The sequence below is a fragment of the Lucilia cuprina genome, chromosome 3 (genome assembly GCF_022045245.1).
Source record: "Lucilia cuprina isolate Lc7/37 chromosome 3, ASM2204524v1, whole genome shotgun sequence".
Classification (NCBI taxonomy): domain Eukaryota; kingdom Metazoa; phylum Arthropoda; class Insecta; order Diptera; family Calliphoridae; genus Lucilia; species Lucilia cuprina.
In genome coordinates this window covers 66,054,362-66,071,181 of record NC_060951.1, presented here as the reverse complement: position 1 = coordinate 66,071,181, position 16,820 = coordinate 66,054,362, and the positions used below count along the sequence as shown (strand labels likewise).

Sequence of the window (16,820 nt, the reverse complement as noted above, 5' to 3'; positions counted from 1 at the left end):
GAAGCAGTTAGACATTTATTAAATGAGCTAAGTGTATGTAAGTAAAATATTTTTATGCCACTAACTAAAAACAAGAGAAAGGAGAGATCTTGTGATATTTAGTTACAAGAGAGAGAGACAGAGAGTTACCAGATTAAACTTAAATTTACAATACTATAATAATTGTATTGTATAAAAAAGGCCACGAAAACGTTTCGAATTGAACAAATTAAAAAATCTTACAAACTAAGCAATAAGTTATGTTGTTAAATTTCGAAGAAGTACAACATGGATCTAATGGTATCAAAATAATACCTCATATGAAAGTATTATTGTTCGTTATGTGGCAATTTAGTTTTTGAAAGACCAAACAAATATCTGATAATAATGCCAAATTTCCACTATACTAAATACTTTTTCTGAACTAACCATAGACATATAATCTGGCACCTTTGGTTTAGAGTTAAAGAGACCACGTTTCAGCCACTATATGGTAGACACACTTGAATGGACCGGTTTTCCCGGCATTTGACAGTCACTTTAAGAAAATAACTAACGTCGATATTGTTAATAGTATTATTTTTAATTTCTGAATGTGTGAGTGAGTGAGTTTTTTACACCCATAAATATTTTGGTCGTTATTTTAATTTCAAGAAAGAATGTCACACAATTTTGTTTTCTCTAGTGTGCTTCACACCATGTTCCAAACACAAAACAAGATTTTTGTCACAAAACCAAAATAACACACAATAGTTCACACTCAACAGGTAGTTCTAAAACTGGCTTGTTGGCAATATTCAGTAGAGTTGAATAAAAACCTTTATGTAACAATTATACATTTAACTGAATGCAAAAGAATTAAATTAAATATTTGTGATTTACCTTTCAATTCTCTACAGGTATCCAAACCCAATTAAATAATCCACTTATTATTTACTTGTTTTGTATTACAACTATTTGTTTATACCTATCAGTTGTTGATTTTATTTTTCGAAAACTACTCAATTACACCCCAAACACTACGGAATTCTTGCTGTCTGCACTTTGATACTGACTTTCTTTTTTCGGTTTTTCATTCACTTTTCAAAATTCTCTTTACCTATTTGATTTTGTTATTTTTTTGCAATTGTTGCTTTTTGCATTTCTCCTATTGCATTTGTTTCATTACACACAACTTTTTAAGTTACAATATTTATATTCGTATTTTTAGAAATTTTTAGTATAATTTTGATAAGATGCTGTAATTAACACATTTTGATTGCGTAGGTACTGAAATAATTTAAAACTTTTAAATATTTTCAATAATAATGAAGTAGTTATTAATAATACTATGTTAATATCTTTATTTTATTTATTGTTGTTTTTGTATATACTTGTTAAAGATCATATTAAAATGTGGTTGAGCACTTGTTAACTTTTTGTATTATTCTCGTATTTTTCATTCAAACACAATTTAATATTTTATTTACTTTTTTTGTTATTTCTTATTATGTTAAACAATTATATTTATTTTTAACACAAACACATTCTCACTCTTGACGTTTCGTTTTCTGTTATAAAAATTCTACCGTTTAACACGTCATTATTGGTTGATCAACCACTGAAAACTGTTTGTAAAGGTTCTACAAAAAGAGACAGTTGTTCATCGTCTTTCACCGTCTAGTACACTTTTTATAAACATCAGCACACTATCCGAATAAGTACTCTGCAGTTCTCTACAGTGAACGTGAAAAAAGAGAATAAAATAATTGATCTTGTTTGTTTGAAATTGTTTCTGTAGTTAATGAAAAACTAACTACATCAATATGTACAAACTAATGTACACAGTATTTCATGTCAGTAAAGTAATATTAAGTAGAAAGCACTTTTTTCTACGTAAAATAGTACTTGTGTAAAATGTGCATTTTTTAAAGGATATTGTTTAGAAATGTCCAAACAATTGAAATTTTAAAAATCGGAAAACTTGAACCAGAAATACCGGTTTCGGATTATTAAATATATTTAATCATTCCATTTTTGCTAAATTTAATGATAATATTGATAACGCTAATAAAATATTAAAAATGGTTTAAAATCAGTTTTAACGTTAAAAAATCTGGTAATCAATCAATTCAGAAAAATTTATATATTTATAACGATATCGGCAAAATAGCAGTATCAAAACGATATTAGAAGCTTGAAGTCAAATAAGGACGTAAAAATAATTTTTTGAAAATGTAAATGGACAAATTTTGTGTAAAGTAACCCAACTAGTTTAGTAATATTGGACAGTAGGCCAGACTCAAATTTCAAAGTTGGCATTTTGGTCATAAACGGTGAGTGTAACTTTTCATCTCTTGTCCCAGCAAAAATTGTAATATAAAATTAGGTAGCCATTTTAAAGTAAATTTTTAACATATGGTTCTATAAATCGACATTTTGTCGCAATGCTTCAAAATGTCATTATTGTTCTGTTCAAAAACAAATTTTTAATTTTTAATATAAAAGTAAAATTATCAAGCTTAAGTAATGGACATAATTGGGTTAAACAAATATTTAAAAAGATTACAAAATTATTCATATTTTTACTTCAAGTATGAAGAAAAATATTTTCTGTTTCTAATATAATTCTCATTTGAATTAAAATTACTGTCTATACAATTTTATATTAAATCACAAAAACTCGAAAAATACACTTGTTTTTCGTAATAATTTTTTGTTGGGATATTAGTATAAAAGACTTTATTATATTCTCTAAATCCCAACTTAATAGGCTAGGAAAATAATAATCCGATATCTTTAGGTCAAAAGTAATACATGTTCTGAATTTCATAGAATTATCTTCAATATTACGAACATCACTAAAGTGATGTTCGGTTTAATTAATTAATTTTAATTTTTAGTGCGAGAAAAGCATTCACCACAATGATGCAGAGTCATATTTTAAGCATATTTCCAAAATAAATATTAAATACATATTTTCAAATTCTAATCAAACTAGCCACAAACAATTTTTTATCATAACCGTATTTTAATTTAAATAAATATTTTAAATAAAGCATACTTTTAGGCATGTTAAACGATATACCCTTTAAGTACAACTCTGTATTACCAACTATATGGCAACAGTTCTTATTTTACCAAACAGCTGTAGAAATGTCAAATTAAGAAAAAACAAACAGAGGAAAATTGCAAAAAAGAAGAAAAAAACAAGGGAAATTTTTTCAGTCGCAGAAGATATTTATTTTAAGCAGGTTGTTGGTGTGTGCACAATGCTGGAAGCATTACTGGTGGAAGAAAAGTGAAATTACAAGAAAAATAACAAAAATTTTTAAAATTTCAATCTAATTAAGAAGTTAAATAACAGAAAAAAACAAGGAATTTAAAAAAGTACAAGTCGAAAAGATTGTTTTAATCAGATTTCACAATAATTTTTTTGTTCATGTGTTACACTAAAAAATAAATATTGTGTATTTAAAAAGTGTGCACAAAAAAGGTAACTTATTAACTATATTACTTCTACAATACCAATCTACCAATAAGGTAAATGATGGTAGTTAAATATATCTATGTACTTAAGAATTCAGTTTATATTATATAAAGAAAATGACTGCATCTTCCAATTTGCTGCCTCCTCCACCCCCTTTTTAAACCAATACCTTTAATATAATGCATCTGTATGTATTGATTTCCCTTCTTCTTGAATCTTTAGTTGTTATAATAAAAAACAATCCGTTGATCTCTCATCTGTCTATTAAACACATTGACACCAAAATGTAATAGTTCTACGTCACCTGCTGTGTGTAATATCTTAAGAATTATTTATCCGGATTCGAATAATTTTCCTAAATATCTTTAAAGTCATAACTTACATTATTTACAAGTTGCCAAAGTAGCAGAGGCATTGTAATTCTGCTATACATAAAGCATATTGTATAAGAAAAAAAAATACTCCTTTCTCTCGATAACATTTTTTGTTTAAACAATTACCTATTATTAATTAAACATTTTTGGGGTTTTCTTTTGTGACCCTTTCGTTGTACAATTTCTTTATTTTTTCTGACTATTTCAATCTCCCCAACCCATTTTTTTTTTACAAGCCTACCCATGTACAACTACTACGGTCATATAATATGTATGACTTTTTCCGTTTTACTAATCACTTTATCTACGAGTTTTTTTATTTTTTTGTGTTTCTGTCTGCCAGTTTGTCGTTCGGTGTGACTGCGGCTTTTGGTTTTGGCTTTGCCCACTTTAACATATTAAAGTTTCGTACTATTTTGTTATTTTGTTGACGTTTTTCGCTTCATACTCTTGTCATATATGTTTGTATGTACCATTGAGTTAGTGTAAGGTGTTAAAGAATTTGTATGTACATATATATTTCCATAGGAGTACAAACATACAATATTGTTCAAAATCTAAGCAGCATTTACTAATAATGTTAAAAAGAAAATAGAATTTGATAAGTGCTCTTTGATCGGTACGTAAGAGATTGCGGAATATGGGTGAATGTTTTTAGTCTAATTTATATTCGTCGGATACCTCTTATGCATAGTTGGTAAGTGATGTTCTAATTTGTCATTCGGGAGGTCATGCTTCCGATTGCTACCAGAAGTTCTGATAAAAGAGCGCACAACAGGCCTGATAGTCCCCTAGGTGTATTTATTTAGATTTAGTGTAAGGTGCCCAAAATATCAATTTTGTTCGGATAGGTCTAATTTTGCTCATCAAATCTTAAACTAACTGTTGTTAAACTTAGTCCAATCTGCAAACCGAAACCCATGCCACAAATTAAGAGAAGAGTGTAATTTAAGGACTTTATTAGAAATAAAAGTAGGACCTTTTAAAATTTATTAAAAATTTTGCCGTAAAAATGTTATTTTCTTAATCTTATCTTTGAAGAAAAATTGTATTTCCAACAAGGTATAAATTGTTTATATTTTGTATAGAAGATAAGATTTGGTCTAATGTAGACTTATAATGTTATCGTTATTAGAACTCTTCTTTCTACAAGGTGATATCATTCACTTTTGCGTATAATTTACATATTTCTTTGTTAAAGAAAGAGTTGCTTTAATTTAGAACTATACTGTATGAATATTTTCCACTATTTTAAGCTCGTGCTTCGGCAATTTATTTATTTTGTACTATTTCAAAATTTATTAAATTTTGGGAAATTTTAAAATTTATTCCATCAATATTTCGAATATTTTTTTTTAATAAAAATCTGAAATTTAATTAAATTTTCAAATTTTTAACTGCTTAAAAATACAGTTTAAAATTTGAACTATATGACATACTATCTATAATAAACACTAATATTCCAAATTCGTAAAATACTTAAAATTTGTTCTGATAATATTAAACTAAAAAAATAATTAAAAACCCATAATTAGTTCTTCAATCTTACTTATGTAATCCTCGTAATTAGTTTATGATTAAAAATTATGTAAAAAATGAACTTCCCACGCTTATCTTAACACTGCTATATTTAACAAAAATTGAAAAAGCAATTGCAGACACATTGTCTTTAGATAAACCAACAAAAAAAATAGTTTTTATAAATAAATCTATATATTCTCCCCTTGATGTCATGCTTTGTGAACTAACAGATGATATTTTTTAGTTAATCATCGTATTCTTAAATAAAAAGAGTTGAATTAATAATATTTTATTTACAAGGATTAAATAACTAATTATCAAAACACAACTCATTTAAGTCCCATACCTCGTATTTGTTTACTTTAAAATAACACAAACAGTGAGTGCAAGTTTATATTAAACTCGTAAATAATTTGCTTTATCTGTTTCTTTTGAATTATTTCATTTCTTTCATTGCTTTTTTGTTTTCAGCTTTTATACTTCAAAATTAAACACTTCAAAGTTAAGTCTTATAAATGTAAAGACACTTAATTAAAAGTTGATCGACAATTTGTTGCTGTTGAGACGTTATTGAGATTAATTTGATTCGCGTTTGTTTTTGCCAAATTTGGGATTTGCGTTGATTCCAACAATTCATATAGCAGCACCAAAATATGCGTTTCAATAAGGCCGAATTAGCGACATTGGCCTCAAATCCCACAATAAAATTTGAAAAAGAAGGACTTTTAATTATAACTGAAAGACAAGAGGGTTTCTTTCGCAAGGCAGAAGGTAATTATTAACATGTTTCGTTCCTCTTAAACTTTATGCGTTTATTAAATAGTTTATATCAATATATACGTTGTATACGAATATGTTGTATGATTTTTTTTCATTATCAACTGCAAGAATTACAAAAATAATAAGATATTTGTAAAATTTTAAAAATTTATATAATTACTTTTTCATTAGAGTGTCCCGTGGACCATTTTTGTAGGAATGCCTCTCAAACGATATGTATTTATTTACAAAATACGGGAAAATAAACCTTTTTTAAAGTAACTCCCAAAGTAATGTAACAAAATTTTAAAACTATTTTCCCCGTAGTCAGCTCAAAATTAGATCATATTTGGGAACCATTTCAAAAAAATGCAAAAGTCTTTTCACAAATTATCGCTGATAGATGAAATATTTTTTTTTATTTTTAATGAGAAAACGAGTAATCGAGTAATAACCTTTATATATTTTTTTAAAAAACAAACCGTAACGTAATTTATTAAAACTTTTTAATATTCCACAGGTTGAGGAATAATTCAATTTTTTACAAAAATGTATAAAATAAACATATCCATGCATACATAGGTAATAAAAATTAACACATTTATAAAAAAATACAATCACTCTATACTTAGTTAAATGAATTTCACCTTTAAAATCGTTTCTATTTATCACTTTGAAAGGCAATATTAAATATGCTTCACTATAAAGTAACAAAACTATCTGTAGATAAAAAGTACACATTTTAAACACAGTTTTTCTTTTAATTGTTTAATATTATCTTAATCATTAGTTTAACTCAAATTTAATGCTTTTATATTTTTCCAGTTAACTACCCTCGTTGGTGTAAATTGCGAGGCAATTTGTTATTTTATCTTAAAGATCACGATCCACTATCACAGCCAGCCGGCGTATTGGTTTTAGAAAATTGTCGCCCTTTAATACGAAGTGAAGAAAGAGAATTTGACGGTTTTGTATTCATATTAGGAAAGTTAAAAATTTGAAAATAAAAAACTACCTTATGCATATTAACTTTTTAATTTGGTATTACAGAGTTTGAAGGCAGTTTACCTCAGCGCATTTCTACGCGCACAGCCAAAGAACGTTTAGATTGGGTTAAGAGTATTCAGCTGGCTTCATACTCTTACTTAAATAAACAAATACAATATTTGGAAGAACAAATTGCAATAAATATGGGCAATCGTATTGAAAAGGGTTTGCCCTTATACACGCCCGCTAACGATGCCACCCTATTGGCGGGACTTTTAGATTTGAACTCTGCCAAAAGTTCAAAGGCGAACGTCGAAGAAGGTGATCTTATACAATTTTAATTTTATTTTCTCATTTGAGTTATTTTTTCCGAATTTATAATTTTTTTGTATTTGTTTCCTTTGATATTCGAGTTGTGCCTTTTATTTGTACAAACTAGTTTAAGTTATTCATTGAAATGCAGGGATATTGGTTTGGTTGTAAAATTCACATACATTTTATAATTCTTTATTATTTATATACATTCGAAACAAATTCAAATTAACAAAAATATTAATTCTATTAATATGCATATTTAGTTTATGTGTTTTAATGGTTTTGGTCAATGAATTTGTCAACTAAAATAATCAGTCTGAATATTTGTAGAGTTAGTTAAATTTAGCTTTATATTTTATAAAATTACTTATTTTTTATTTATAAGAATTGAAATAAAAATATTTGAATTCTAATGTTACTAAAGCAAACAGAGTTTTTAATTGTTAAGTTTTTAAAGGTAATCTTCAAAAGTTTTTGCAACAACAATAGTTCAAATCTAATAAGTATTTTCTTTCTACTTTCTATTCAAATTTGCAGATTTATCAGAGATACCGATTTGTGAATCTGCATTATCATGTGATAATTTACCATGTTCTGATAATGGTCGCCTGCCCTGCCCAAGAGTTGTATGTGCTGTACTCATCTCTGGAGATGATATAATTTGGCGAGATTACGCTCGTACAGAAATTATAGAAAATTGTAAAAACCCTCAATTTTTGTGTACTATGAACTTTAAAAGTAGTGATGGTTTTAATGCTGATACTCCCCTTAGATTCACAGTTTACGATGTTAGAGAAAAAGTTTCGTCTACATCGGTACCCATCGGTTATGCTGAAGTGGTTTTAGGTGCAATTCAGGTAAATTGATAACCGGAGACATATTGTGAATCATTTTAAGTTTTAAAACCCTTTAGGATGCCACTCGATTTCGCATACCTTTAAGATCTGTTCATGGCGAATGTGGTTTTATAAATATTGCTTCATGGGCTCCAGATACTGATAAGCAACTACAACCTCCGCCACGATCTACTACGCAGGTTTTCGAACAACACACTAAAGGTCATAGGCGTACACAATCCTTGCCACCAAAATTAGGAGTGAAATTATTTGTACCCTTCCAAGGCAGTATACAAAGAATATTTGCAAATCCAAAGGTTAGTATGACAATTCCATAAAGTACATAAATAAGAAATAATAGATTTTCCTACTTTACAGATACACACCTATAGGCTTAACTCCAGTCTAGGTGCTGATATTAGTGTTCACGAAACCTTAATGGAATCAAAATTATGCTTCTGTATACCACATCAGCTATTGTAAGTAGAAATATTTCTAAACAAAATTTCATTTAATTAAAAAATAATTAAAATTGCAGATCAATTTGGATTTTACGTGAAAAGGAATTGCTGCAGGAGATTTCTGGAATGGGCGAACTTGGCGGTGAGTGGAGGCGTAAACAAATGGATTTGTTGGACAAACATTTAAAACTGCTAAATGACTATTCACAAGCTAAACAAAATTTACAACAACTTATAAAAGAAGAAGGTGATAAAATAAATATAAACTGATAAAATTGTTTAGACCTTATATTAATATGTACATTCTTTTAGGTACTTTCTTTAAAAAGTCTTCAGTAAAAACAGATGAATCTTTAGAATTTATACCAGTAAATTTACATTTACAACGCATGTGGTCACAAAATGACTCATTAAATCGCACTGGCGTTCTAGACATCATAACAGTGGGAGCATTTACCAGACATGCTGGTAAAAAGGGCAAAGGAGGTTTAATTAAGTATATAGTTTTTAAATAATTTTTTTTCTTTATCTAATGTAATATTATTATATTTAAAATTTCAAGACTTTTACAAGAAACCAAAGAATCGCCATCGAAATTTGAAGTGAGCAATAATTGCAAAGTACAAGCCGCAAATGACGCTGTACAGGCAATCAAGCAATTACGCAAAGAGATTGTCGAGATAATGTCTCAGTTGCTAGCATTGGCAAAGCAAAAAAATCAAAGGGGATGATGCCTTTGTGCAATGAAATGGTTACAAAAACCAAAACATTATTAAATATTTGGGAGCCAAATTTAGTGGAAGAAGCCTTCTCATTCATTGAACAACATCGTATTATCGAAGAACCAGATAATGTTTTAATGGTAACTACTTGTAAATTAAATTTCTAATGTTTACTTTAAATACAAATTTATATTTTTAGCCCATGTCACCTTTTCGTAAAATTACTCAGCAGTTGAATGATTTGGAATTAAAGTCTCCTGAACTGGAAGATTTTTCTACACCTGTCATAGCACCACCCGATTTATGGCCTAGAGCTAAGACACCAACAACAAATTTTAACTATAAACTCGTTCGCTCCAATAGTTTGACCCAATTGAAAAATTCACCTTCGTTAACTTTAGACATTGACGCCATACACAACCTTCAGCACACAGTACGGGCATATAATGAACAATTACAAAGAAAATCTAAACAAAAATCATCCCAGAGCAAAATGCAATCTCAAAATACTCAAGATGAAAACGATGAAACCACATTCCAATCACTTCCAGTGAATCTCAACTCAAATTTTGAATACAACGAAGAAAACGAGGATCTATTGACCACTTCGTCCATTAAACTCATTGATTTAGATGAATCATCTTCTAGTCATACGAAAGAGGGAACATTAAATTGCTCCAGACCAATAAAAACACCACACATAACAGGTAATCCACGAACGGATTATGAATCAACAAGCTGCACAGTTTTTGCATCTCGTAATGCACGATTTTTGGACACAAAAATGATGAGTACATCTCCTTCGGCCAATTATTACAGACCCACTGAAGAGCCAGAACCTCTAGACTTAACCCAACTAAATATTGAAGCTAGTGTCATGTGTTTAGTAAGTAAAATTAAATTTTTATGTGGACGGTGCGGTAGCCCAGCAATACGCTTAAGACATCCTAAAGTGGCCATGAAAAGGTCAGGGTTTAGCAACAATCCAGTACCAGATGTTTTAGATAACGGCAATTCTCAGGAAACTTCTTGTATTGACAATAAAGAATATGCCGAAGGTAGCCATTCTCCAAATGGAAATAGTAATGGTTTAAATTTGGATTTAACACAACCCATACTTTCAAATGATAATCCTACATCATCCACAAAGAAAGGAAACAAATTTACTGATGGTGAGCACTCTACAATAAATCAAATTTCAATCGCATTTATTAATACTTATTATGAATTTACAGGTCTCGACCTATCTCTTACTACCGATTGGGCGTCAGAATTACGGCCTTCAATGCGTAAATTGCGACATGCCATGGATGGTCTGTTAAAAACGGCGCGTCTTATGCATTCTGTACAACGTTTACAACAGAATATGGATAGAATTAGCATGAATTTGGAAATCATGTACAGAAGAGATGTTTGCTTTTCACAGGCATTAACAGCACTTGTTAGTGCATTGATGGCAAAATTGTGGGGCAATGAAATAACGCACAATTTTATAAAAATTCTGTGTGATCTGGGTCCTCTAGCCTATTTCGAAGGTTTACTATCACTCTATGGCAGTGAAATAGACATGTGGGGTGATATGTGTATTGCTATAGAAGACTTACTGGCTGTGGATTTCATATTAGTGCGTTGCAATTTGCCAAACAACGATCAACAATCGGTACCAACACCTCGTGTAAATGGTTCTAGGCAATCTTTGTGCATTCATCTTCCGATACCCGAACATGTTTACGCGCTTTTACCCACCAAACAAACGGTCAACTTTAAGGTTACACCAGTTTTCTTTAATATTGGCATCAACGAAAAGGCCACTCTTGCCGAGGCTGTTGGACGCACCCGAGAGCAGCATCGTTCCAATTGGGACAATTATGTACGGCTCAAGCAGTATTATTCGCGATTCCGCAAATTACCTCTACAAGCACCAGAGACTCCCAGTAAAAATGAACCACATAAACCAGCCTCTGAACTTCTGTTGAATATTTTGAATTTTATGGAAGAACAACTGAAGGCTAATGTATCAAAAAATGTAAAAATCTTACATTTAGCAGAAGATGCGTGTCGCCTAATGTCCGGTTTACGGTTCACTTCCTGCAAAAGTGCCAAAGATCGAACTGGAATGTCCGTAACATTGGAACAGTGTCGGGTACTGGTTCAAGAATTTCAATTGCCTGCAAAAAGTGTTCCATACGTTTTAAATACCATGAGAAGCGAGGGCTGTCGTATGGATAATGTCTACAAGAATATTGATAAACGTAAATACGCTTTCAATTTGCCTCAAGTTTTAAGTTTGCCGGCCATGTATAGGCCCCCGGTGGGAGCTTACGGTAAGGCAGAGACTTAAAGAGTAGCAATGCAGAATCTCCTTTTAACTACATACATACAAATTGTTAAATGAAAATGTTTTAGAATTTAGATTAAACTTAAGATGAAACTACGCTTAAAACCGACATTTTAAAGCACATGTACTTTAGTTTTGAACTCATTCAAACACAATTAGATTTAAATTTATGGTTAAAGTAATATTGTTGCTGGAAAAGGCATATTAAAAATATCTTAATCCTGTTATTAAATTTTTTGTTTTTAAATTATTTTACACAATTTTGTAAAGATTTTAATTTATTGTTAAAACAAATTTAATTTATGAAATACTACTACGTCCTTTTTTGTTTTAAATTAATTTTAAATATTTTTAACGAAAACTATTGTGCCAAATATTTAATACCAATTATAAAATGTTAAAACATAAAAAAACACATCGTTATTACCGACAGAAGGGGCATGAATAATAAAGTGTAAAAATAAATACCAGTCTTTGCGTTATTATTAAAATCACTTGACTGAAAGCAAAAATTCTCTAGTGAGATTTTTAAGATATTTAATACGCTGTTTAGATGGAATATTTATGTTTATTACCTTTTGTGGCATATGAACGATATAATTTTTGGGTAAAAACAAAAATAAATTGAAAACTAATACAAATATAATAAAGTACAATATTTTATTATTGAGAAACAAACAGGTAGATTGGTTCAGCAGAAATATCAAGAGACACAAATCGAACGTTTTAATAAAAGATCGAACAAATCGAACATTTTAATAAAAACTGGATAACATTTCAAATACAGAATTTGTTCATGACTTTTTATATGTTGTTACTTTATTCTAAAATAATTTAACAAAATTTAACAATTTTTTCACTCAATTTAATAATCATTAATGCGACCAATTTTCAAACGTTCTTTTCTAATTTCCGTTTTTAGCCAAGATGGAGTATCCTTAATTGGATGAGCATTTGGATATTTCAATGGTCTATCTGGACCATCAAATGGATGCGTTTTTGATAATTTACATTCCAAATATTCCTTATTCACTTCCTTTATATCTCGGTGACGATCCATGTACAAGTTGAAGGCTTGCTTCAATGGAAAGAATTTCTGATCGGCCAAGTAGGGTTCAGGGAAATCGTATTCGAATACAGGTTCCTTTAAATCTAGTACGATAAGAAATATATTAAGCATATAATTGATAAACTTACTTTTGTTATAACTACTTACTCAAAACATCGTGATAGAATTTAGTTAAGGATTTATCGTAATTTGTTTGATAGAAGGCCAAACCAGCAGGTGTTATATCATCCTGATGCTGGCGATAAAAATCGTATGTTTTGAAAGTGCGTTTATCCAAATTAACATTGTCTTCGGTAGCCAATTTCAATGAACTAAAGTCAATTTTCTTATTTTGTTTGTACAGCACAAAAACAAAGCGTTGATAGCCAACACCTTTAGGAGGAAAAGGAGCCAAATAATTGACAATAACGTCACCTTTTTGTACATCACCATTAGGTATGTTGCCTCTGTATGGTATAAAATGAATGGTCGATTTACATCTTCAGCTAAGGATTTTATAAATGTCCACTTACACAAACCAATGTATATATTCCTTATCATTTTCAGTAAAATGACCGTCTGGATTTGTAGCAATTAATGTCCAATAAGAATCACCAGTAGAAGGATTGCCTGTTATGGGGTCTGTCGAACCATCAAATGTTACCAAAGGAGCTTGTCTTGCTTCCAGGGGCTTAATAATATTGCCATTATAGACTGGAATCAATGTATCCTCAGTTGCTTGATACTAAAATGTATTTATTTGAACTTAAAGTTTCGAATATTGGTGACTCGTATTTATTCTCATACCTGAATATTAAGGTTAACGCGTGGTACAAAGTATGCCGCTCCAAAAAGATCCTCAAATATGCCGTAATGGTCAGCTATTATGCGCAAATCATAACCTCGTGTTGTATTTGCATAATCCTTTTGCACTTCACTCAAGTCGATAAGTACTAAAAATGCGTGGGTTTATTAAGTTCATAATTTACTTTAAGTATTAATGGGTTAATGATATGAGAATGCTATTTTTTTTATCAAGAACTTGTTTATAAAACTCATAAATCCACCAACTGGTACAGCAGTATAGGTACATACAGTAATACAATTTCCCCGATTCATGTATACGGTAAATAACAAATCTTAATTTGCTGTACTACAAGTAATTCTAAAAGTACTGAGCCTAATGTGAAACAATAGACTTATATTTTGTTAGTACTTTCCATAGCAAAAGTGCTTTAATCTAGTAAAAATAGCTAAATAGATTTTAACATTTATAATTAAAAAATATCAATAACTTGTACGTTACAAACTAATATTTTGTTCGGGCTAGAGTTAATTTAACTTTCATGGAAAACAATTTTCTAGACGCAATTTTCTAAAATTATGAAATGATTTTGAAAATTTTGATGAAAATAACTTATGAAACTTGTACTCACAATCATTAATCCTGGCCTTTTTCTCTAGTTCACCATTAGCACGTTGTGCTTTAACGTAACTTAAGCGTTCTTTTAATTGTTCCGAACGAGTGGACTTCAATTTGGGAAAACCAATATTGACTCTAGCTGTCAACTCTGGATCTTTAGCATTCTCCTCTGAAAATTGAAGAAAAGTTTACATTTAATATATACAAAATGATTACAACACCATACGACAGTTCAGTTACCCTGTAAACGTTGTTCAATCGTTTTGGCCACACCGGGTGGTTTGCCTCTTATGGTATGGCCCTGACGACTGGCCAAAATTAACGGGGTTGTGGAGCGTACACTTTGCTGCAGTTGGACTTTAAATAATAAGTTACTTAAGGCCATCTTTATGATATTTTTATGTTAAAATTCTTAAAATCTATTTTACGCTGAAAGTTGAAAGAAAACTCACTTTTCTCACAACAGAGCCCTGCGCCGACAAATATTAACGGCGGCGGCGACTGAAACTAAATATGTCGGCGGCAATTAAAGGGATCACAAAGAGATTGAAAAATATTCCAAAAGTTTTACTTTGAAAACATTTTTAGAGTGTATGAAAACTCGCAACTCTAACGGCAGACTATTTCTATTTTAGCGGTAATTTTGGAAGTTGTCATATACATGTATATATATGGACTTTGATCATTAGATTAATAACAACGCCTGCGTGATTTTCAGAATAGGGACTTTTTAAAGTATTTTTTTAATTCTACATTAATTCTATCATAATGATAACTTTTGGAATGATGTATTAGCTATAAATTGATTTTCTGTAAGAGGGTTATCTTTTCGGACCGATCCTCATATTTTTTTTCATAAATATAGTTTTCGGTTCCTAAATAAGTTTTTTTTATTGAATCCCTATGCACGATCGTCATAAAATTTGGCACACATATTTTCGTTAAAAAAAATTGTTTTATCATGGTATTATTAAGTACGCAAAAAAATTTAAATCAATTATTAAAGGTGGCAGGGTCAATATTGGCCTAAATGAACGTCTAGAAGTCGAGTTTTATTTTAATGAAAAAGTTGAAAAATCGACTTTTCATAAAATGCAAAAAGTCAAAAAATGGACTTTTAACTAAATGAAAAAAGTCGAAATGTCGACTCTTCGTTTCAACTATAGAACCCTAGCAACAGCTGTTATTAGGCATTCATTCACAATAATCCGGTGGTGTTCATGACATGAACAAATCACAGTAATGCTAAAAAGAAAATAATACCGTTAAATTTAAATTTTGATGTTTATATAAAAAATGGAATATATATAGTCGAGTATGGCAAATTTGTTGACACCCTACCATTAATGATGAATTTTATTTATTGATAAAAAAAAACTCATTTTATAAAAGAGCCTTTATATGAGAGTCATATATAGGACAGTCCCTATAATTTTAGTAGGAAAATTTTATTTTTATATAGAAGTTACTATTGCTGATTATATGTATGCATATTGAACTCCATTGTTATACAGATTTTATATGGAAATGAAAAACAACAACGAATTGTATATTAGAGCAAAATATAGTTAGGAAATAGATAAATAAAATATTTCATTTTACATTAATACCAAAATAACAAATTTCTAATAAAATTTTAACCTTGATCATTCTCCTTCAATAAAATGACTCTAATTTTAAAGTGTCTATAAATGTCTAATAAATCTATAATTATGGTGTTTTATTTCTTTATTATTAATGTGTGTGTTTGTTTTTTATCAAATGGTTGTATTTTTTCCAATTTTGGTAAAAAAAAAGTTAGCTGAACGATGTAAACAATTTGATAAGTTCAAATAAATATGAATGTAGTATGTATGTGTGATACATACTACATACATATACGTATATGTACTTACTTACATATTATGATGTTTTGTTTTATAAACAAAAAAAGTAATAAAATCATGTTTTTGTTTGTTACTATTTTTAATTAACGTTTATTCAAAATTTGTTTTTATCATTTTAAGTTTGGATGTTTTAATATAAAAACCAAATGAATGAATGGAATGTATTATTTGAAATTAAATAAAGTTAAGTCGAATATTATAAAACCATACACTTGAATTTGACTGCTAGTCCTATTTTATCATTATGATGACCAGATATTGTGCAACAAGTAATTAAGGTTGTTGTTTCTTTTACAATAGTTTTTTTTACGATTTGTGTTATTTTATATCAGATTTTCATTATTTTATTAAAAATAGGAAATTTACTTCAAAAATTTTTTTTAATGTTTTCCATTTTACTACTTTACCATTTTATAATAATATATTGCTATCATAACGATAAACTTTATATATCAACGCCTTTAAAGTAGAGTACAATCTGACTAACAGTTTATTCAATTAAAGTCACATTAATGCCGTTAAAAAGGCGTATATTATTTGTCAATACTGCAAAATAAATCGTTTTTTTTTTATTTTCAAAAAGTATTGTCGAAATTTTTTACCATATATGGTCACAAACAACAATACTTAAATGTTGCTATACTTTTTAATTAATTTTTTTGTTTGATTCTTTTGATGACAAACATTTAAATAAACAACAAC

At 29.3% G+C, this 16,820-nt stretch overlaps 3 protein-coding genes across 3 annotated transcripts in view; 1 reads left to right on the top strand and 2 right to left on the bottom strand.

The window, feature by feature from the left end:
• LOC111678967 (protein gone early) overlaps positions 1-1,619 on the bottom strand; it is a 30,945-nt gene extending 29,326 nt beyond the window's left edge. Inside the window, 1 exon segment of the mRNA XM_023440438.2 lies at positions 862-1,619. The gene's annotated coding sequence lies outside the window, so the exon portion shown is untranslated.
• A 1,549-nt stretch (positions 1,620-3,168) lies between these two features.
• On the top strand, positions 3,169-12,228 carry LOC111678913 (inositol polyphosphate-4-phosphatase type I A). Its single transcript, XM_023440365.2, is given in 13 exon segments — positions 3,169-3,454; positions 5,815-6,114; positions 6,928-7,086; positions 7,153-7,410; positions 7,942-8,261; positions 8,318-8,557; positions 8,619-8,719; positions 8,779-8,948; positions 9,014-9,197; positions 9,264-9,415; positions 9,418-9,563; positions 9,623-10,595; positions 10,659-12,228. Coding segments are annotated over 12 exon segments (3,927 nt in total). The 5' UTR covers positions 3,169-3,454; positions 5,815-5,996; the 3' UTR covers positions 11,765-12,228.
• A 322-nt stretch (positions 12,229-12,550) lies between these two features.
• LOC111678902 (39S ribosomal protein L38, mitochondrial) lies at positions 12,551-14,724 on the bottom strand. The gene is made up of 6 exons (XM_023440345.2): positions 14,473-14,724; positions 14,246-14,401; positions 13,617-13,762; positions 13,343-13,554; positions 12,978-13,276; positions 12,551-12,913 (listed from the first exon to the last, which is right to left on the bottom strand). The coding sequence occupies exons 1-6, from the start codon at positions 14,615-14,617 to the stop codon at positions 12,627-12,629; spliced, it is 1,245 nt and encodes a 414-aa protein (XP_023296113.2). The 5' UTR covers positions 14,618-14,724; the 3' UTR covers positions 12,551-12,626.
• Positions 14,725-16,820: the final 2,096 nt, after the last annotated feature.